We start from the raw sequence: 23,345 nt of genomic DNA, 5'->3' as shown, positions 1-23,345 counted from the left end.
TGTAGATTTTTTTTTCTATTTCTACTTTCCCCTCATGTTCTATCACCCCAGGATAATTTTTTTGAATTATTTCTTGCATTATTGTGTCAAGATTATTTTTTTGGTTTCAACTTTCAGGCACTCCAATTATTTTCTCTTTTTGATCTGTTCTTCACATGCTGTTTTTCTTATAAGATGTTCCACATTCTATTTTTTAAATTCTTTTTAATCTGTTTTGTTATTTCTTGGTCTCTCATAGTTTCATTGGCTTCCCCTTGCCCAATACTAATGTTCATCTTTGAGACTCTGTATCTCTTTTTCTAGTTGGTTAACATTTTTTTCATAATCTTCTAGTTTTTCTTGGATGGTTTTTATTTGTATTTTTTTTTCAGTTTTTTTTTTTTTTCTCAATGTCTCTCATTTGATTTTTAAATTCTTTTTTGAATTCTATAAATTCTCTCTGGGTAGGGAGCCATTTCACATGGCTCTTGGGGCAAAAGCTTTTTTTACTTCAGTGTCTTCTGAAGATGAATACTGGTCTTGCCTGTTCACTTAGTAAGTTTCTATGTTTGGGTTCTTTCTTCTTTGCCAGTTCATTTTCTTTTAAAATAAGAGTATAAGCATAAGCACCTCTAATTCTGGGGTGGGGAGGGATGGTGCCTCTGGTTTTCCTTCAGCTCTAAACAAAGTTCCCCCCTCCAGCAAGTGCCCGCAGTCAGCAGCCTCCCTGCTCCACTGCTTCAGCACTCATGAGGTGCTGATTCCTTCTTGCCCAGGGCTGAATTTCAGCAGCACAACTGGGCCTGCTGTTCTTAATTAGCAGAGATTCACTACGTGTTCCTTCTTCCTGAATTCAGACCCATACCCCACAAATTGTCCAGGAGGTGAAAGTTTATATGGTTCCTGCTGATGCTCCAGCCCCACGCAACTCATTCTAGGGCTCCCCATTTGAAGTTTCTGGGGAGCTAGCCTGTCAGTGTTTGCACTTCACATGGTTTAATCTTCTGCCCAGGATCTTTCTTTGGATCTTCTCAGATGGTGTCTTGATTTTTCACCAGTCTATATTCACTCTGAGGCACAAATTTGTTCTATAAGTGAGGGAAATCTGAAAAGCTTGAAATTTATTTACTTACGCCACCATCTTCCCAGAATCCTCCCCCTAGACATCATATTTTACAAGTTTAGGATTCGGGAGGTTTGGTTATTGGTACCACATTCTGTAAAAGAGCAAGACAAACTAAAATATATCCAGAAAACTATGGCCAGAATAGTAAAAATCCTAGAGACATGCCTGCTGAAGAGCATTTAAAGATTTGATTAGATAAAATAAATATATTTTTATTAAAGCTTTTTATTTTAAAAACATGGACAATTTTTCAACATTGACCCTTGCAACAACTTTTGTTCCAAATTTCTCCCTTTCCTCTACCTCCTCATCTAGATGGCAAATGATCCAATATATGTTAAACAGATTTTAAAAATATGTTAAATCATATATATCATATATATATTTACAGATATATACAGATTTATACAATTAACATGCTACACCAGAAAAATCAGATCAAAAAAGAATAAAAATAAGAAAGAAAACAAAATTCAAAAAGAAAAAAAATAAGCAAACAACAACAAAATGAGTGAAAATGCTGTGTTGTGATCCACAACACAGGTATATTGTGGCTGTAGATGGCTCTCTTCATCACAAGATATTTGGAACTAGTCTCAATTATCTAATTGTCTCATTATCATCATGTCCATCATAATTGACTTTTATATAATTTTGTTGTTGGTGTGTACAATGATCTCCTGGTTCTGCTCATTTCACTTAGCCTCAGTTCATGTAAGTCTCTCCAGTCCTCTCTGAAATCATCCTGCTGATCATTTCTTACAGAACAATCATATTCCATAAAATTCATATACTATAACTTATTCATCCATTTTCTAACTGATGGGTATCCATTCGATTACCAGTTTCTTGCCAACACAAAAAGGGCTGCCACAAACATTTCTGCACATGTGAGTCCCTTTCCCTCCTTTAAGATTCTCTGGGATATAAGCCCCATAGAAACACTGCTGGATCAAAGGATATGCATAGTTTGATGACTTTTTGAGCATAGTTCCAAATTGCTCTCCAGAATGGCTGGATCCATTCACAATTCCACCAACAATGTATTAGTTTTCCCACATGCCCTCCAACATTCATCATTATATTTTTCTTCATCTTAGCCAATCTGAGACTTGTGTAATGATATCTCAGAGTTGTCTTAATTTGCATTTCTCTGATCAATAGTGATTTAGAGCACTTTTTCATATGACTAGAAATGGTTTTAATTTCTTCATCTGAAAATTATCTGTTCATATCCTTTGATCATTTATCAATTGGGGAATGGCTTGAATTCTTATAAATGTGTATCAATTCTCTATATATTTTAGAAATGAGGCCTTTATCAGAACCCTTAAATGTAAAAATGTTTTTCCAATTAATTGCTTTCATTCTAATCTTATCTGCATTAGTTTTGTTGGTATAAAACCTTTTCAACTTAATATAATCAAAATTAAATATTTGGTGTTCAATAACGAGTTCCAGTTCTTCTATGGTCACAAATTCCTTCCTTTTCCACACATCTGAAAGGTAAACTATCCTATGTTCTAATTATATATATATATATAATTTATATATAATATATTTTGAAGTTATGTTCATATAATTCCTGAATTTTCCCTGGTAGATAGACTACCAAATATTTTATATTATCTACAGTTATTTTAAATGGAATTTCTCTCTGTATCTGCTGGACTTTGATGGCAATATATTAAAAAATGCTGATGATTTCTGTGAAATTATTCTGTATCCTGTAACTTTGCTAAAGTTGTGAATTGTTTCTAGTAGTTTTTTTAGTTGATTCTCTAGGATTTTCTAAGTATATCATCATCATCTGCAAAAAGTGATAATTTAGTTTCCTCATTATCTAGTGCAATCCATTTAATTTCTTTTCCTTCTCTTATTGCCAAACATTTCTAATACAATAATGAATAATAAGGATTATTATTATAGTGGGCAACCTTGTTTCACTTCTAATCTTATTGGGACTATATCAAGTTTTTCCCCATTGCATATGATGCTTGCTGGTGGCTTTAAAAAGATACTACTGATCATTTTAAGAAAAACTCCATTTATTCCTATACTCTCTAGTGTTTATAATAAGAATGGATTTTGGATTTTGTCAAATGCTTTTTCTGAATCTATTGAAATAATCATATGATTTTTGTTAGTTTAGTTATTGATATAATCAACTATGTTAATAGTTTTCCTAATATTAAACCAAGAGTGCATATATGTTATATATCCTACTTGGTCATGGTGTTTGACTGTAGATGACTTGCTGTAATCTCTTTACTGATTTTTTTTTGAGATTTTTGCATCAATATTCATAAGGAAAATTGGACTATAATTTTCTTTCTCTGTTTTGACTCTGCCTGGTTTCAGTTTCAGCACAATATCTGTGTCATAAAAGGAATTTGATAGGACTCCTTCTTTCCCTATAAAATAAATATATTTTTGATAAAGAAGCTATTACAAAGTCTGTGCCTATCATTAGCTACTCTGCATTATTCTTCCTTTTTATAATTTTCTTTTTTTCTATATTTCTAAACTGATAAATTCATAAAATACTCAAAAAATGTTTGTTTCCTTAGAATAGCTACCAACCAAAGGTTTCCTAATATCTTAAAACCATGTTGGTAAAATTCACATTAATAGAATTTAGTCCAATGCTATTTAGAATAGATATTTTAGTTTCTTTAGTTAGTCTTTGCTAGACTCAAAAAAATTCAAAATCATAATGAATTCTACTCTAGAATGATTATCATTTTTAGAAAGATTCCAATGTATTTACAATTCAAAAATCTTCCTTTAAAGAGAACTTTTACTTTCAAGTTATTAATATGATGACATTAACATTTACTTAGTACCTACTAACATGTTAATTGATGACAAAAATTAAGATCATCTACATGCAATCTTCAAAGTGATGAATCTTTAATTAAATAATCCTAACAGTCACAATTTATATAAGAAAACATTACCAAATAATGAAATAATTTTAATGAAATATTTCAGATACAAATTAATTGTATATATAATATGTGATAATATATCATACAATTTGAGAGATCATATATTTTAAATACTTTTATATTGCATCTTCCATTGCAATATTGTCATGAATTACCCAGGATAATGCCATTCTTTAATAAAATTTAATTTTTGAGATGACATAGAAGTATTATTCCTAAAATGGGTTTTAATGGTATATTTTATTTTTGTCCATTATTTTCTTAAAAAAAAAAAAAGCAACAACTGACATATAAAATATAAGACTGGGGTCTTTCCTAAAAATAGACATTAATAGAAGTTGAAATATAGTTGATGTCTATCACTTGGAAATCGAAACAACATAAGAAATAATAGTTTTGATTACCTATGGGCTTAATGAGAATTCCTATTAATCAGTTTTTCATACATCCTGACTTCCTTTTTCCTCCTTTTAATATAAATCCTAGAAAAATTTTCTCACTGGTTCTAGGAAAAGTGGAATGGAATACAAACTCTAATGAGAGTAATAAAAGCTATGAAGAGATCCTGTTGGGCCTTGGAGAATATAAGCACAGCTGCTGTAGGAACTTTAAGAAAAATGTAACCATCTGTCATCATATATTTCAACAGGTGCAGATAGTGGGATTTTAAAAACAAGTATTTCAAAAGCTTTATTACTTCAAAGATTATTGGTTTTAATATCCATTTTCCATGAAGCATGTAATGGCAGTTTGATGATATTGACAATGACAATAGGAAATATCCCTATGCTGAAGAGAATCTTTGATCCTGAAAAATTCTCAAGTTACCAACCAAGTACGTAAACACTACATTAACAATTGGGCCTACTAGCTTCTCATCCCTACCTCAAGATTCATAGGTATATGGCACATTGACTTTAAAGTAGTCTGTTTAATTCCAAATATTTGATATTTGGAAGTGGACACAATTCGTACCCTATCTGAATAGAAGGATCAGTTCAGATAAAGTAGAAGCTTTCTGGGTTTAGTGAGAGAACCTTTTATTATGTACAGACATTTATAATAATAAATATTTATAAATTTCTTTTAGATTTATGGAATACTTATGGTGTATATGTGTAAGTATATTATATGAAAATATATAAAATTTCATTTGAGGCTCACAGACCTTTCAGCTAGGTGTTATTATTATGATTTTTAACAATTATTCCCACTTGACAAATGAGGAACCTGAATAAAATTATTTTCCTGAGATCAAATATCTGGTAAATATTTGGGGCTAGTGATAATAAATTTGTAAGAAAATACAGGAAGAAATATGAAGCCTGGCCAGATAATCTTGAGAAAAAGATATTATATTCTGACAATTTTGAAATAAAACTTCTCCATTGCACATGAGATTTAAAAGAATTAATTTGGGTGTACTTATTCTCTTATTTTCCTCCTATATACTGAGCTCTTCCCTGATGCTTATATACTCAGGTCTTTCTCATGGTTTGCATACTTTTCAAGTGACTTTGCTACTTCCTCACACAATCATCCTGTATGCTCTCCTCTTCATAGCCAAAATCTGTGAAAGTATCTTGGAATTTGAAGGATACCAGAAATGATATTACAACAACCATTTGAAAAATTCAGTTCAGCAATTCTCAATTTCTGTTATAGTCTCCAATCCTTCCAATGTGATTTAGAGCCCAATCTTATGATAAAAACCACTCTTTCCAAAATTATAAATGTTTTCCTTACTGATGGTGACTTATTCTTGGTCACTATCTTCCTTTATCTTTAGAGTTTGTCTCTGAACAATCTCTCTCCTCCTTCTGTAAGCTCTAGCATGGTTTTCCTACTTGTCTTATTATTTCTTCTTAGCCTCTTTTTCTGAGTCAACTTCCACATCTTCTGTTAACATGGATAGCCCTCACTATCTCATCTTTCCAGGAATTTTTCTATAAAATTGTGATCATCTTCTCTCCTTCCCTTTCATCTATCTGTTTCTCTCTATCTCTTTCTCTCTCTGTCTCTTTTTCTCTATTTCTCTGTCTGAATGTCTGTCTGTTTCTCTTTCTGTCTCCCATTCTATCTTTCCACCTGTCTTTGTTTTTGTGTGTGTGTCTCTGTCTTTCTCTCTGTCTCTCTGTCTGCTGTCTATCTGTCTCCCACACTATCTCTCCATGTCTCTGTGTGGTGTGTATGTGTATGTCTCTCTCTCTGTCTTTCATTCTCTCTCTTTCTGTCTCTCTCCCTCTTTCTATCTTCCATTCTATCCTTCTGTCTCTCTCTACCTCTTTCTTTCTGTCTATATGTCTATCTCCCATTTTATCTTTCTCTGTGAGTCTCTCTGTCTCTTCCTCTCCCAGTTTTTCTCTCTTTCTCTCTTGTCTCTGTGTCTATCTTTGTCTGTCTGTCTCCCCATTATTTCTGTGTCTCTCAGTGTCTGTGTGTCTGCCTCTCTCTCTCCCTCCCTCCCTCCCTCCCTCCCTCCCTCCCTCTCTCTCTCTCTCTCTCTCTCTCTCTCTCTCTCTCTCTCTCTCTCTCTCTCTCTCTCTCTCTCTCTCTCCACAGATACACACACACACACACACACACACACACACACACACACACACACACACACAAGCTCATAGGCACTCAAATAATATCTTTATACACATGATTTCCAAATATATAATACACAGTTTGCTCTCTTCTATGTTTTAGCTTCACAACACTAGTTACCTGAGAGGTAAAGGTGGGCATACTTTTCATCCAAATAAGATTATATCTTCCTCCTAAAAACTCATCCCTCCTTCATACTTTGCTATTTTACTATTTACTATTCAACCCTTCTAATTTAGCTTTTCACATGATTTTCCTTCATTTTCCAAAATTGGACTTAAGTTTGAGTTATTTCTCAGATTTTATTTTCATTATGTGTCTTACATGCCTCTGAACAGACTTTCACCTATATCTGTGTGAGATGATTTCTCTTCACTTTCTCAAGACTCAACTCAAATACTGCCTATTTCAAAAGGTTATTCTGATCCCTCCAATTTTTCTCATCCTTAATTATCTTTGTACAGGTTATTATACTCTCAATGAAATTTAAGATCCTTGAGTTTAACAACTATTTAGTTTTTGTCTTTGCATCCTTTATAACATAGAATAGGTAATTAATGTTTTTTGAATTAGACTGAATGTTAATAGTGGGCCATTGACATTGCTTCTGAAGTCATTCTCTTTCTAAAAATTTTCCTTTCATAGAAGGTTTCCTTACTACCTTCCTTCCTTCCTTTTTTCCTTCCTTCTTTCTTGAACATCCTTTCATTAGATTTTGCTCACATAGGTAATAATATACTGTCATAGATATTAATATAATGGGTTAAATGATGTTAGCCTGGAATATTGTCTTTTCTAATTCATGAAAAACCTTCCAAAAGTTTTTATCTGTCTTTTATAGTGGATTCACTTCTACCTTTACACATTTTCCTTTTTCACTTTTTTTTTTGGCATTTAAAATTGTTGAAGTAATCACCCAATAATGGGAAAAAATTTTTGATTGGTAAAAGATAACAGGAATGTGAACTTCCATAATTCATCAAAATGATGTATCTTCTGGGAATTCTCCAAGACTCACTGCTAAAACTGATCTGTACTTAGTTACACAGCATACCTCCTTCCCCCAAATCTAAATAATATATACTACATATTACTTAGAAAATAATAATTTTAAAAATAACCTTTTTTTAAAAAGATCTATCTATAATAGCATATTTAAGATTTATTTCAAATAGGCTCATTCACATCTCAGTAGATCTCTGTCTTCCCTTAATGTGTATTTACTTAACTACACATGTAGAATAAGTGTAATATACTGGTTTCCATATTCATAAAATCATAAAATCTTTGAGTTAGAGGAGACATTAGAGTACTTTTTTTTCCTTTTAAAAATAATTTAATATTTTATTTTTCCCAGTTACATGTAAAACTTTTTTTAACATTTCTTTTTAAAACTTTGAGTTCCAGATTCTCTCCCTTCTTCAACCACCTTCCTGCCTTCCTCTCATTAAGAAAGCACTTATGAACCCCAAGTGCTTTCAGGAATTTTCTTCATAATATAAGATGATATATTTAGCCTCTAATTGAGAATTTCCAGTGACTGGGAGATTACTCTGTCACAAGAATGCCACAGGTCTTTAAAGATAAAAATGTTAGAACAGTCTTAGACTGAGTGAAAAATCTACCTCCATATAATTTCCACCCATGTTTGCTAGTTCTACATTAGGGGCCTAAGTTAAATAAGTGTAACTCCCTTTTGCAAGCTTAAAACTTAAAAAAAATGTGAAGTAGCCTTTTTCAATTTTTTTCAAATATCTGAAGATAACCATCATGCCTAATAGGCACTTAATAAATGTTTATTGATTAATTAATTGATTGATCTTTACTTCTCCAAGTTTTCCTCAAGCTAAATATCTCCTGGTAACATAGTTAGATCTTACCTGTCTGGTTGAATAGTATATTTTTAAAGATTTAGTTTATATGCTTTCCCATTAAATTTAATCATTTTATATCATTTGTCTATCAAAGTTTTTTTTTTAATTTGTTTTTGCAAACAGCAGTAGTGATTAATCCTCTCAATTTTTTTCAATTAAAAAAATTGGCAAATATATTCTGTATGTTATTATCTAAGTCACTGATAAAAGTGTTGGCTGAAACACTGAAACAAAACAAAAGGTTAGAACCCTTTGACATGACACCAAAGATCTTCTTTTAGGTTGACACTGATCCATGAATCAAGCCCTTTTAAATTTGATCAAAGAACACTACATCTATTTTTATTGTTAAACAGTCTACATTTTACCCATAAAGCTATCAAAGGAGATTTTGTAAAAAAAAAAAAAAAAAAAAAAAAAAAAAAAAAATCACAGTTTTGAATCCTAAACATTACTACATTACTACATTTTCTCAAAGGATTTTAGTTATTAAGATATAAACTAAACAAAAACATTATTTTTCTCTATTTCAAATTATCTGGGAATCTTTCAGAGCTCTAAACCTTACATTTAATGTATTAATTTTAAGCTGAAGTTCTCTTACTTCTAAATAAAAATAAATAGAAAGTTTAAACTAGGGCAGCACTGACTCATTTCTTACCTGTATAGGCAATATTCCAGTATTTAGGGACTGATGATCCGCAAGCAGTGCTGCTTTTCTATCCTTCCACATGTGGCATTTGGCCATTTCAATGCTCATTAGCACTTCCAGGGGAAGAAGAGATGTGTTTTACTGGATAGTGTGAAGCTTTAGGATTTTCCAAATGTGAAATGAGTCAACTTTACTACTCATTAGATTTAGTGAAATATTTGGAGGAAGATAAATGTATTCTATTGTCTGATTACTATGAGAACTGGCAAAATGCTGGGAGCTAAACATGCCACCTTGGGAATCCAGAATTTTCAGGATGTTACAGTCAATAAAGGTGATGGGCCACTAGTGGTTCCTGGAAGAGAATCAAATGAAAGAGGATTTGCTCATAAATGTAATTTTTGAGGCAAATTCATTTTCTGTTCTTGTTTTAAAATCTATGCTATTGACACCAGAATTTCATCAAATGAGAATCACCATGCAACTCAGCCTAGCTTATTTTTAATCTTGTAGTTAATAGAAGAGGAAGTGAATTTTATAACATAGTCTCATAGGTGTAGTCATCTAGTCTGCCATTATAGTGGTATTCTAACTCTGGGTGAAGACTAGCTTTCTATTTCCCCCACTAATGCAGAGGTTTTGAAGTTAAGCTGAGATGTTGTAATTGACTTATTTTCTTGGAAGTCATTCATTAAAGGACAAATTTCTTCAGCCACATCAATTGAGAAGACATTTACAAAGGGTTCTCACATTATGAATTTATGCAAATTCATATTATGCAAATTATAAAGAATCCTGAAAGAAAGTTGTATTCTAAAAAAACAAAAACAAAACCTATATTTACTGTTCTCTCTCTTTCTGTCTGTTTCTCTTTGTTTCTGTTTCTGTCTTCTCTGTCTCTCTGTTACTCTCTCTCTTTGTCTCTCTTTTCTCTGTTTCTGTCTCTCTCACTGTCTCTCTTTGTGTCTCTGTCTCTGTCTCTCTTGCTCTTGCTCACTCCCTCTCTCTCCCTCTCTCTCCCTCTCTTCTTCTTCTTCTTCTTCTTCTTCTTCTTCTTCTTCTTCTTCTTCTTCTTCTTCTTCTTCTTCTTCTTCTTCTTCTTCTTCTTCTTCTTCTTCTTCTTCTTCTTCTTCTTCTTCTTCTTCTTCTTCTTCTTCTTCTTCTTCTTCTTCTTCTTCTTCTCTCTCTCTCTCTCTCTCTCTCTCTCTCTCTCTCTCTCTCTCTCTCTCTCTCTCTCTCTCTCTCTCTCTCTCTTTCCTGTCTCTTTCCTCCTACCCCTTGTCTCTGTGCTTAGTGGCTTCATCCTCCACACATTCCCCAAAACTTAAGAAGCTCCTCCAAATAAAAAGAAAAGGGGCTGCATGAAGACACTGCCACTGCGGCTGCCAGATTTGGTTTGAGACCTCTTGCATTGAAAGAGGAAAACTTGGCTTCACTCTGCCCACCAGACTGCTTGCCAGGCCCCCAAAATATCTATCTTCTGTTTATGCTCAGGTACCACATGTCTGTCTCTGGTCCCTGTTTGTCCATCTCTTTTTCTCCTCTATTCATATCTAGTTCCCAACCATCTGCCTCATGTTCTTCTCAATTCTGACCAGGCTCCCACATAGCTAACCTCAATGTATTCTCCTGCTCTCATGGTCCTGCTTTTCCTCCTTCCTTTCCTACATCCTCTGGCAAATTTTTATTACCTTTATATAGAAGTCCATGGAAAGGTCCACTTATATAAAGTAAGAACTATCTGTACTAAGAGTCTCTGTGTTATAATATACATTAACATTATCACAATGTATAAAATGATGTGGTAGACAGAAAGATAAACATATATAGATAGAATACATAGAGACAGACAGACATAAAGGGGTGCTCAAAAGCAGAGAGTATGCATGAGGGTGCAGAGATGAAAGAGCAGAGGAAGAGAAGACCAGTGTAAGTGAACACAGAATTCAGGGAATGCTTGAAATTAGTAATGTTGGCATGATTATTAGTGGATTCATAAGGAGATCCATCACACCAATTCTGCTACTTACTTCTTACGTAATAACTGGTAAGTACAACCTTTCTGAGACTAATTTCTCGTCTGTAAAATGAAAACAGATTAAATGATGTTTAACATCCTTTCTAGCTCTAAGTCTTATTATCCTGTGAATCTTTTGTCATCATAGATAAGAAAATAAGACAGAGCAAGAAAAAAAGGTTTAGATACTAATAAAAAACAAACTTTTATAAAAGTCATTGGCAAGCTAGATCAAACTTAGAGACTCTTGTAGTTTACTAAACATACATATAAACAAGATAGTAAGAGAAAGGAAAGAACATGTAGTTTACACATAGATTTGAGAAAGCCTTAATTATATTTCTTGTAGGCAGACAGCTTGTTATGCTCAACATCTATTGAGTTCTTTGAAGCTTATGCCAGCTTATGTTTCATAGTATGTATATGGTAGTGAACTTGGCAAAAACAACTTTCAGAAATTTGTAATCGATGCTGGAAGTCCATGTTTGTTACAATGTTATTATTGTTATTATTATATTCTGACTTAGTCCCTGTCTACAGGTGAATATTTTCCTAAAATACATATCTGGCAAATGGTGAGGGAAAAGAAAGGATGAGTGATAATAAGGGAAGAGATTTACAATTTTCATCAAAATTTTTACCACTTTTCAAAAATGTCCTTAAGAAGTTGGTTGAGTTTTGAACAGTTATGAAAAATTTAGAATCTGTCTTTATACTATAACTTACAAATATAGTTTAAGAAAGGCTGCTCTTAGGAGTTAAGTTTTCTCTTAACTCTATAGCTAAATAACTATATGATTATTCATAGACAAATTATTTAAATTGCTCTGGGTTTCTTTATCTGTTAGATCCATTACTTTTTTGAACAAATATTTTAACAAATTTGAACAAATCACCTGCAGTCCATAAAATGATGTAATTGGCAATGGGGAAATACAAAATTTTGAAAAGACATCATCCTGAGAGCTTTTGATATTGCAAAAGAAGAAGGTAATAAATACTAAACAATCCCTAAGAACCCACCTAACTCTTGTTGATTCTATGAACAGAATCATCTTAGAATTGGCATCTCCAGAAAATTATAATTACCCCTCAAATATGAGAAGATATTAGCTATCAGTTGTATTTAAAATATAATGGTGCAATATCAAACTGGTTATCTCCTTTGTAAAATATTCAGATATGTAAACCTAAAAGAATGGCCTAAAATACCTAAAAAAGAAAGGTCACTGAATAGAATCACTTATAAAAAAAGAGGAAAAGGACCCACATGTGCAAAAATGTTTTTAGAAGCCCTTTTTGTAGTGGCAAGGAACTGGAATTGAGTGGATGCCCATCAGTTGGAAAATGGCTGAATAAGTTATGGTATATGAATGTTATGGAATATTATTGCTCTGTAAGAAATGATCAGCAGGATGATCTCAGAAAGGCCTGAAGAAACTTACATGAACTGATGCAAAATGAAGTGAGGAGAATCAAGAAAACATTGTACACAGGAAGAACAAGATCATGTGATGATCAATTGTGATGGACTTGATTCTTTTCAATAAGGAGATTATTCAGCCAATTCCAATAGACTTGTGATGGACAGAGCCATGTGCACCCAGAGAAAGGGCTATGGAGACTGAATATGCATCACAACATAGTATTTTACCTTTTTTGTTGTTTCTTGCTTACTTTTTTCTCATTTGTTTTCCTTTTTGATCTAATTTTTCTTGTGCAGCATGATAAATATGGAGATATGTTTAGAAGAATTGTACATGTTTAACCTATAATGGATAATTTGCTGTCTAGGGGAAGGGGATGGATGGAAAGAAGGGAGAAAATGAGATTTTGCAAGGGTGAATGTAGAAAATCATCTTTGCATGTATTTTAAAAATAAAAAGCTATTATTAATTTTTAAATCTTCCCAGAAAAAAACTAAATAAAATTACTCTTATTCTCTTCTCTACATTTTCTCAGAATTCTTCCATTGATAACAAATTATTATACAGCATCTAGATATACGATGTAAGTAATTTATAGTCACTTTATGTTTATAATAACTCATATTTATATAATAACTCATATTTATATAACAATTTACAATTGTAAAATATTCATGTCTAGTAAGGGTAACTTGCTATGTAATAGAAAGAACACTAGATTTAGCATGAATTTTCACTTTCCTGCTAGCTGTGTGACTCTTGGAGAAGTAGCTTAAATTCACTGAGCCTCAGTTCCTTCATCTATAAAATGAAGGTGTTAGATTAGATCAATAGTCCTCATAGAACCTTGTATATTCCCGAGACTCTTTCAATAATCTCATGTCAAAACTATTTTCATAAGACTAAGGAATTACTAATCTAATAAAATACATATCCTTTTTCCAACTATGTATCTGTGTAAGGTCAATTTTTCTTGAAATATCTTATCGAATTCATTATTAATCAGAGAAATGCAAATTAAGACAACTCTGAGATACCACTCCACACCTATCAGATTGGCTAGAATGACAGGGAAAGATAATGCAGAATGTTGGAGGGGATGTGGGAAAACAGGGACACTGATACATTGTTGGTGGAATTGTAAATACATCCAGCCATTCTGGAGAGCAATTTGGAACTATGCTCAAAAAGTTATCAAACTGTGCATATCCTTTGACCCTGCAGTGTTACTACTGGGCTTATATCCCAAAGAGATCTTAAAGAAGGGAAAGGGACCTATATGTGCAAGAATGTTTGTGGCAGCCCTCTTTGTGGTGGCCAGGAACTGGAAACTATGTGGATGCCCATCAATTGGAGAATGGCTGAATAAATTGTGGTATATGAATATTATGGAATATTATTGTTCTGTAAGAAATGACCAACAGGATGATTTCAGAAAGGACTGGAGAGACTTACATGAACTGATGCTGAGTGAAATGAGCAGGACCAGGAGATCGTTGTATATTTCAACAACAATACTATATGATGATCAATTCTGATGGATGTGGCCATTTTCAACAATGAGATGAACCAAATCAGTTCCAATAGAGCAGTAACGAACTGAACCAGTTACACCCAGCAAAAGAACTCTAGGAGATGACTATGAACCACTACATAGAATTTCCAATCCCTCTAATTTTGTCTGCCTGCATTTTGAATTTCCTTCACAGGCTAATTGTACACTATTTCAAAGTCCGATTCTTTTTGTACAGCAAAACAACTGTTTGGACATGTATACATATATTGTATTTAATTTATACTTCAACATATTTAACATGTATCAGTCAACCTGCCATCTGGGAGGGGGGGGAGAGGAGGAAAATTAGACCAAAAGGTTTGGTAATTGTCAATGTTGTAAAATTACCCATGCATATATCTAGTAAATAAAAACTATTAAATATAAAAAAAGAAATATGTTATCCAAATAACACTGAATTTAATGCAGAAACAGATATAAGAACCCAATTATCTCCTGTTAAAGCAGCCATTAAAATATATTTCCAAAAACAACAACAAAAAAAACAACATTGCTCTTTTCATTAAATATTTTGCTTCCAAAAATAGAGATTTGTTTCATATGTTATTTATGTTGACATATAATGGGTTTGTTAAAATTTTTATTGAATTAGTAAATAAAAAATTTTAAATTATTAGGATTCATTTCTAATACTGTAAATATTGATACATATAATCACATAAACAGAAAATACTTTGGGATCCTCAATAATTTTAAGTTTGTAAAGGAGCCTGAAGATCAACAAGTTTGAACACCACTGACTAACTGATCTTTACAGTATGTTTCAGATGTAGATTTTTTTCACTTGCTATATTGTAAACTTTCATAATATAGAGCATATTTTACTACAATACAAAAAAGATTGAGTATTGGAAGTAAGAAAACTTGGATTCTAGATGGGAGTGCCACTAATTACCTCAATGACTTTAAATAAGTCACTTGTTCTATCTGTTATTCAATTTTTTTTTCATTTAGAAAATAAGGAGATTGGAATAGATGACATCCAAGATCATAATAACAAGAGGATAATAATAATATAAAGGTTATTTTGAGAGTCAAATGAAAAAATATTGTAAAACGCTTCACAGATTGCCTAAATCTCTACTTTTCTAACTTCTAAATTTTCTTTCAACTCCAATATTGCATGATTCTATGGAAGATTATATCCTTTTCCTGAACAACAAAATGTTCATGGTATCCTATCATATCATCAATTATTAACTAAGAAAAAAATCAACTTCTCATTTCCTAAAATGCACATAGGTTTCTTCCAACTTTCAGTGATGAAATTGCTGCTTTCCAAAATGGTTCAATTACTTGTATCAATTCAAATACATTGTTCCCTAAATTGCCTTTCTTCAATCAGGTTCTTTGAAGTCATTCTTTGAGCCAGAGAGAACAATACTGCTAGAGGGAGCATTGTGAAACACCATGGCCTGTCTACTTATTACTAATAACCCCAAAGCATGAAGCATGGATGGATCCTTTTGTCATCTGCAAATTTTTTGGCTTTACTCAAAGACTTAAAAATATCTCTTAACAAAGGACCAGCTGAGCTCGGTCAATATGGCACACACTTTTCATCTTCACGTTTTGCCGGCCTTCCAATTTGCTTTCCAAACATTTCTTTGTTGCCGTTGGCAGGGATGCACTTAAAAGCAGCACATCGTCCAACCACAAAGAATGCTCCCTGTTTTCTGTTATTTAAAATCCCATTCCAAGCACTTCCCAGTGAACAGCCTAGGAGCAATTAAGCTGCCACTGAAAACTACTTCTGATAATAGAAATGCTTTGGTTTTAATGACAGCTAACAAGCCAGGCAGTAACAAATGATAACATATGTTTCACTCCCCATTCACTAACGATTTATGGCCCCATGGTAAAGATGAATCAATTTTTGTGTAACTGCAACAGACAAACCTCACAATGCTACTCTCTTCTCTAACTCACACAAAACAGGCATTCATTAGAGTGGATTACTTGCCTCAAAATGGGGCTTCTCAGCTGCTATGTGGTTTGGCTGAGGGTAGGGTTGCACTGTGTCACATAAGGATGGGGGACAAGGACAGAACATGAAGCTATCATGGGCAAGCATGTTAAACCCATGCACTGACACAAGAATCTAAAGAGTAACTATAAAAGTCAAGTAAAGGTTGCCCCTAGGCACTTAAGTTTTAGATAGTCAGTAAAGGAATCAACCCTAGCCATATTCTAGGTAATAAAGGTAAATCACTTTAGAACAATGTATTTAATATGTTAGATGGAGATATTCTTCACTATATAAACTGAATACTTCTCTCATTTTTTTAATCTTAACATATGCATCTTGTGTGGCCCGATAATATGTTTCTCTAAAACATTGTCAGACTAATTTCACAAAATGGGAAGGACAAATAGATAAAATGCCAAATTTTAGTGCTGTTCCTCTGAACCCTATAAATGTGCAAAAATGCAAAATACAAAGTCATTTAACAAGCTATCAGGCAAATGCTACACTCTGCTGTCTGGGGTGGCCTCAAGCTGTCAAGAGTGGTTAGCAACCATTGAAAAGTGATGGGCCAAGCAAAGTTCAGACATCCTCCCTGTAAGGGGGGAGTGACCATGGTATTGACCACCCACTCACTGACTCTCAAGAAAGAGAGGGGAGGGTGGGATATAGATGGTAGAAGAACAAGCAATTGCTTAGCAATATGAGAGGAGGCCAGGCAGGTGATAGAAAGTGAATAGGGTAGAGATAGAGTAGCAGCAGTGTGAAGACTAATGAAGAGCAGCCCAAACAGAAGATCATAGATATCCACAGAACTTCACAACAGAAAGGGACATTAGAGATCTTTTATCCAAATGCCCTAATTTAGAAATGAAAAAGATAAGCACCCAAAAATTCATGATCTGTTCAAGATCCCAGAATCTGGATTTGAACCCAAACCTCTGAGATTGAGGTATGAGAAGAATGGCTTTGAATTTGAAATCAGAAGAACTGGGTTTTAAAGTCTCCATAGTGTCGTTCTGGGTAACATTTAATTTCTAAGCCTCAATTTCCTTATATTTATTGTGGAAATAACATTGACTGTATTTATCTATGATATTCTTTCCCTATTGTCCCCTTTTCTAGATCTCTTTTCTGTTATCCTCCTTTATCAAAATGCAAGCTCCTTGAGGACAGAGGCTGTTCCTCTTTTTGCTTTAAAACAATTCATGGCACATAAAAACATTTACTAAATACTCACTTCCTCTTGTATAAATCTGGAATGAACACTCTTTTTACTTATGTATCTTAGAATCCCTAGTTTTCTTCCAGGCTTTACACCATTTTCTATATGAATCCTTTGAAACTGAGCACTTCTCTCCATTCCCCACCTCCTCCCTATTTCCTAAAAATTACTTTGTATTTGCCTTAATTAAAAAAAATAATTTATCTTTAAATTATATCTACATATGAATTTAATATATATCTATTTAATATATATCTACATATGAACCTGTTATCTCCTCATTAGAATGGAAATCCCTTGAGGGTAAATATTATTTGATATTTTTGTTCTTGCATTCCTAATTCTTAGCACTATAAGAGGTATGTAGTAAGTATTTGATAAATATTTATTGCTTTTAACTAACTTTGTCCTTATATTCTTGGTGCCCAGGAAAATGTCTAGCACAGAGTAAGCATTTAATAAATGCAAGTTAATTAATATCTACCTCACAGGGTTGTTGTGAAAAATAACAATAACCTTAAAAACACTTTATAACTGCATCAACATCAACTATTATTAGTTTCTGACTTGGAACACTTTTCTGTAACATGTATTCTGATATTCATAATTCTAGAAAGTTTATCTCTAACCTTTGGTTTCAATTGCTATTTTTGCCTTTGTTTCAGTGGCTCGAATTTGTACATATAAATGATTAAAATCATACTTAAGTCTACACTCTTTTATATGCTTTAAATTCTAAGACAAAAAAAGTGTCTGTCCTTTTTATTCTGACAGTCTAATGTACTACCATGCATGGTCAGAGGGGATCCTGTTTAAAAAAATAATAATAATTCCAAAAGTTGAAAAGGAGAAAGGGAGAAATCCAAACCCTAAGATCAAATTTATGCATTAAACTAAGGGAAACATACTGGGAAGACAAAATCTTAAAGGCATACCCATGAAGGATAGGCATGTCAGTTTGAGTTTCTGACATCCTTAAAAACTGAATCCCACTTCTTAATAGTCATGATTATTTTTAGTTTTATATTCCTCTCTATTTTCTCCTTAATCTGCTTAAAGATATTCTCCTAGTGGTCTTTGAAAAGTTTATTATGGCAAATAATTGCACAGTATTAATCCCAGAAGTAAATTACTAATAGAACCATACCCCAAACTTTTAAGCTTTAGCTACTTGTCAACATGAGATTTAGAGCTGAAAGAAAACTTAAGAGAGCATATATCTTACCCCTTTATTTTTATATGTAAGGAGTCTGAGGCCCATAAAAGTGAAGTCACAAGATAGTACTCAAAAGAACTCTGACTGATTCCAAATTCCATGCTTTTCCTACTTTACCATATTGCCTTAAGACCATTATCCAAATTAATAAGTAAGAAACTGGAAATGAAAGGGAATCTGATGAAAATATTCAATTTAATATGCTAAAAATTAAATTCAACCTAGAATAACAAGATGAAAGGCATAAATTCTGTTTTCCATGAATTATCTTAAATGAAAGATGTTTCTACTTATACTCCAGTCTCTTTTCCATCTAAAAGAGGCTTCTCCATCTTCCTGTAAGCCTGATTAAAGTCATTTCATTGTATTTCTCCATATTATGAAATGAAAGGAAAGTGGTGACTTTATAGCCCAGGGGAAAAAGTAACCTTCTGCAGCCTAATATTTGAACTGAACATATTAGATATGAAAAAGATGGTAACAAATTTCTCTTCCTTTCTAATTAAAATATGTTTCAAAAGAGTAGATCTCTAGTTGTATATTCATATTACATGTCAAAGGATTATTTGAATTAAAAATTGAATTATGAATCAAAATGTTAATTTATCTACATATAACATTTGTTGAATACCCAAAGTATGAGAAATTAATTTTAGATTAATAAAGTCTATATTTAGTGGGATTATAATATGAATTCATCATGCTTGTATGTGAACTAGGACTTTATGTATGTTAAAACAAGATTCTAAGTTTAGTTTTTCTTCTATCATATTGTCTGGGTTCTCTAAAATGTTTCTTTCTTGAAAGGGGAAATATTAAGATAATCTTTAAAGATTAATTTATTTTATAAATCTAGATAATGAGATTTCCCTATGTTCTTTCCAATGGAGAATGTTAAAAAAAAAAAAAAAAAAAAAAAAAAAAAAAGCAGATTGCCAAAGAAAATAAAATGAAAAAGTTTCATTTAAATAAGACATTATCTATTTCTTGTCAAAAGAGAGCAAATCATTCCATTTGCTGAAGCATGCCTTCAGGTCAAAAACTTGGTTCAAAAAGCTAGCATATAAACAGCAAGAAGAAATTGTTTATCAATGACATTTCACAGAATGAAATTCTTAAGTATCATTTTATTTCCAAAGACTACCTTTTAGGTTTCAACAGTGATGAAATTCCTGGGGAGGGGGGAAGGGAGAGGAAGAGTAGATTAATCTTCTTTAAAATGGTAGGAAATTTAAAATAGGACAATGCTTAGTAATTTTTACTATTAACTTTGCTGTTTTTTAGTAAATAAGTGTTCTGGAATCATAATCCCTTCTTATCTAAAACTGAATGTATTAGTAAGGATAGAAAGAGCTGAGGAATGCATACTGGAAAGGACATCTGGAAATATCTTTTAGGTGAATGTAAATTATGTTTTGTATTCACTGATCTTATTAACAGATTTTTCAGATAATACTCTGAAATGATGTGCTATGAATTATTAGCATGCTAATATCTAATATTTTAATGAATAATCTTAAGAAATGAAGAGAATAACTTTAAAGTACATTATCGTTAGGGAATGTATAAGTAATTTTTGGAATGTTGTTGATGGTGAAGACAATGAAAGGTTTCAGATGATATGGTTTCTCGATTTATTCTAATCACCTGAAAAATCCACTTCCTTTTCTATTCATAAAGAGAGATATGAGCAATCTGGAAAGACAGTAGCTGTCAAGTGACTAAAGCTTAGTGAGAATGCCATCTTCCACCTGTGATGTATTAGGAGGTGTGATAGCATTATGAATGTTAATATCGACCAACGTGACCCACATGACAGGGAATTGTCCGAAATGATCCTGTGCTTCCCAAGTTCTTTGGTGACAAGTAGAAAAAAACTTTAGCACCAGGGTACCAAGCTCTGACAGAATAACCTCAAATCCCGTGCGCACTGTTAGTAAGATACTAAAATAAAGACGACCCGGAATTCTCCAGCACAAATCGATATTGAGTTCCAAATTCAAGGGCTGGAGAATAATGGAAAGCAGGGAGTGACATCAATCAGAAAGCCATCAGTGAATGAACTGAGAGAAGGGAAGTCTATAACCCGTAGTGTGCCTCCTTGGAGATGCATGCAGCTGTAGTATGGAACCTGCAAGAGCCTCGTTTATGTCTTCGACCCGCGCTTTCCAACAGAGTCAGAGCATTGTCCCAGAGAAGACTGAGACTGCTCTGGCAGAGTGGATGTTCTCACTTAAATGGGAGACTTGGGGGAGGGATGAGGCGCACGCACTGAAGGTGGGGACTGGCTGAAGGCTCAAGCCATCAACAAGCAACTATTAAGTGCCTACTATATGTCAGGTGCTGCAGATAATACAAAGAAATAATCCCTGTTGTCAAAGAGCTGACATTCTAACGCGAGAAGGGCTGATGGGGTGGTTTTGAATGTCAATCTCTAAAGACTCCCAGCCTCTACATAAATGCACAAAAAAAGCATCTGTTTCCCGCTGCTTGATCCCAAACTCCCCCAAATACATACTGTAGGGCACGAGGTAAGTAACTCGTGAGTCAGGGACCATCCCGTCCCGTGGGGAGGGACCGCTTGCTTACCTGCAGATATGGACTGCCATTCTCCACCCCTCCCAAGACGATGTCCGCAGAAGTCATCGCTCCGGTGGGCGAGAAGCCCAAGCCTACGTAGCCAGGGGTCTGCACCTCCAGTCGGAAGGCAATCGTGCTGCCTTCGTGACCCCATTGTAGCCAGTACTTGCCCTCCCAATCCAGGAGAGCGCGGTGTGGGTAACTGCGACCAGTCCCCCCCGGGGAGCTGCTGGGAAGCAAACCCCATAGGAACAGCAGGGACCAGCGGCACATTGTAGTTCTCCTCCTCTTTTGGGCACCTGAGAGAATGCGAGAGAGGAAAGAGAAAGGGAGTGGGAGAAAAAGAGCCACTTGGGAGAGTGGTTGACTGGGACCTCCCCCCTCGGTCCGGGTTTCCTCCCCAGTCCAACCTTCTTCCCCTCCCCACCGCCCCGCACCAGCAGATGGTAGCTGCTGCCCGCCGCGCCCAGGAGGGGGCCGTCCTGCCTCAGCGCGCCCGCCCCGCTGCTGCGCCCTAGGCTGCCCCAGACCCAGCAACCAGTCTGCTCCCATTCCGTCTAGTCCAGGCTAGTTTGTATACTACCGCTGCCTTTTTCCTTGTGGTGCTGTGGGAAAAGTGCTGGCTCTAGTATCCCAGGATCTGGATTCAGATTCAGACGTTGTTACTTACTTTACAACTTTATGATCACTTCTGGAATCTTAGTTTCCTCATCTGTAAAATGAATTAGATGACCTCCAAATTCCCCTTGGGCACCAAATCCCACTTGGGATTTTTCCAGAGTTCTAGAATCTGGAGAGACAGGTGGACTCAGAAAGGCACAGGAGGGTCCTGGACGAAGGAGGAAAGTTAAAAAGAGGAGAGAGGAAGAACGGTAGGATTAAAGATAGCAAGATAGCGGAAAGGGAAATGGGGGTGGGGAGAAAGTAAAGGACTTTGGGAGGAGGGATAGAAAAGGATAAGGGGGTATCCTCTTGGGAGGAAAGAGGAAACTCGTTTGAGGAATGTCACAAAGAGGAAGAACCCGGTGATTTGATGAGCAGTTAGAATAAATTTGAGAGGGAAAGTAGGGACAAAAGGAGGAGCTTGTGCTGAATAACAACGATTATCTTACGGAAAAGAAAGACAGGGAAAGTTTGTTTGTTTTGTTTTTTTTTTTTTCCTTTTTTTCTCCACTTGCTGTTTCCCTCTTTCTCTTCCATTTCCAGAGTCAAACTCCCTCATTTTGAATATAAGGTTGCAAACTGTTATAGAACTTAGGTAAAATGGTATAGGCCAAGAACAGCAAAACCAGCAGTTAAAGTTAGGTCCTCTGACTCAAAATCCAGTTGTTTTTCTACTATACAGAAGAGAGTACCTTTCTCTTTTTGTCCTGGAAGTGCCTTGTATATTGAGAGGAACAACCTTCATACTCTACACTTGGTGATCAGTCAGTCCTTTATGTATTCCTATTTTCAGCCACAGAGCTTGGCAATCAGTCAACCTTTATTAACTATCAGCTATGTGTCAGGCACTGTGCTAAGCACTGAGAATATAACAAAGGTAAAAGAAGCTCCTTCTCTTAAGAGGGAACTGTTAGCCTCTTAACCAAGGAAGCTCTTTATTTCCTGAGTTTTCTTCTTAAAGGTATAAAGGATCAGTCTGGCTCCCAGTTACAATTCCAGCCAAGTCATATTCAACATATTCCTTCATTCATTCAGCATTCCAGCCAAACTACACTAGTAGCTATAACTCCAAATTAGTATGTCATCTCTGTTTTCATTTTCTTTAAAAGACTGTCTTCCCTTATCATCCCTCCAATGAACTCCCTTCTCACCTTCACCTTTTAGAACCCTCAAAATCCTTCCAGGCTCAGCTTAGATGTCATCTCCTGTTGTTCATTCCTTTCAATCTTTTCTGACTCTGAATAACCCCATTTGGAATTTTCTTGGCAAACATACTGGAATGGTTTGCCATTCCTCCAGCTCATTTTACTTGGGAGACAAACAGGATTAAGTGACTTGTCCAAGATTAAGAAGCTAGTAACTGTCTGAGACCAGATTTGAACTCAAGAATATGAATCTCACTTTTTCAAAATACATGAAAACATAGTTTTCAACTTTCACCCTTGCAAAATCTTGTGTTGCAATTTTTTTGCCCTCCTTTCCCTCACCCCTTCCCCTA

General features: G+C 34.3%; 1 protein-coding gene across 2 annotated transcripts in view; it reads right to left on the bottom strand.

Annotated features, from left to right (window-relative positions):
* Positions 1-21,972, bottom strand: part of MOXD1 (monooxygenase DBH like 1) — a 120,524-nt gene extending 98,552 nt beyond the window's left edge. The window contains exons 1-2 of one of the 2 annotated variants that reach the window (XM_074309816.1): positions 21,855-21,972; positions 21,194-21,483 (exon numbers count right to left, since the gene is read on the bottom strand). In XM_074309816.1, coding sequence (XP_074165917.1) covers positions 21,194-21,457 — 264 coding nt within the window. In that variant the 5' untranslated portion in view covers positions 21,458-21,483; positions 21,855-21,972. Of the gene's footprint in view, positions 1-21,193; positions 21,583-21,854 lie in introns of those variants that run through there. The other variant, XM_074309815.1, reaches the window with a different exon arrangement.
* Positions 21,973-23,345: the final 1,373 nt, after the last annotated feature.

This window comes from Sminthopsis crassicaudata, chromosome 4 (assembly GCF_048593235.1).
Source record: "Sminthopsis crassicaudata isolate SCR6 chromosome 4, ASM4859323v1, whole genome shotgun sequence".
In the NCBI taxonomy this organism is placed as follows: domain Eukaryota; kingdom Metazoa; phylum Chordata; class Mammalia; order Dasyuromorphia; family Dasyuridae; genus Sminthopsis; species Sminthopsis crassicaudata.
The sequence above is the reverse complement of the archived record's forward strand: the minus strand, read 5'-3'. Positions and strand labels throughout refer to the sequence as shown.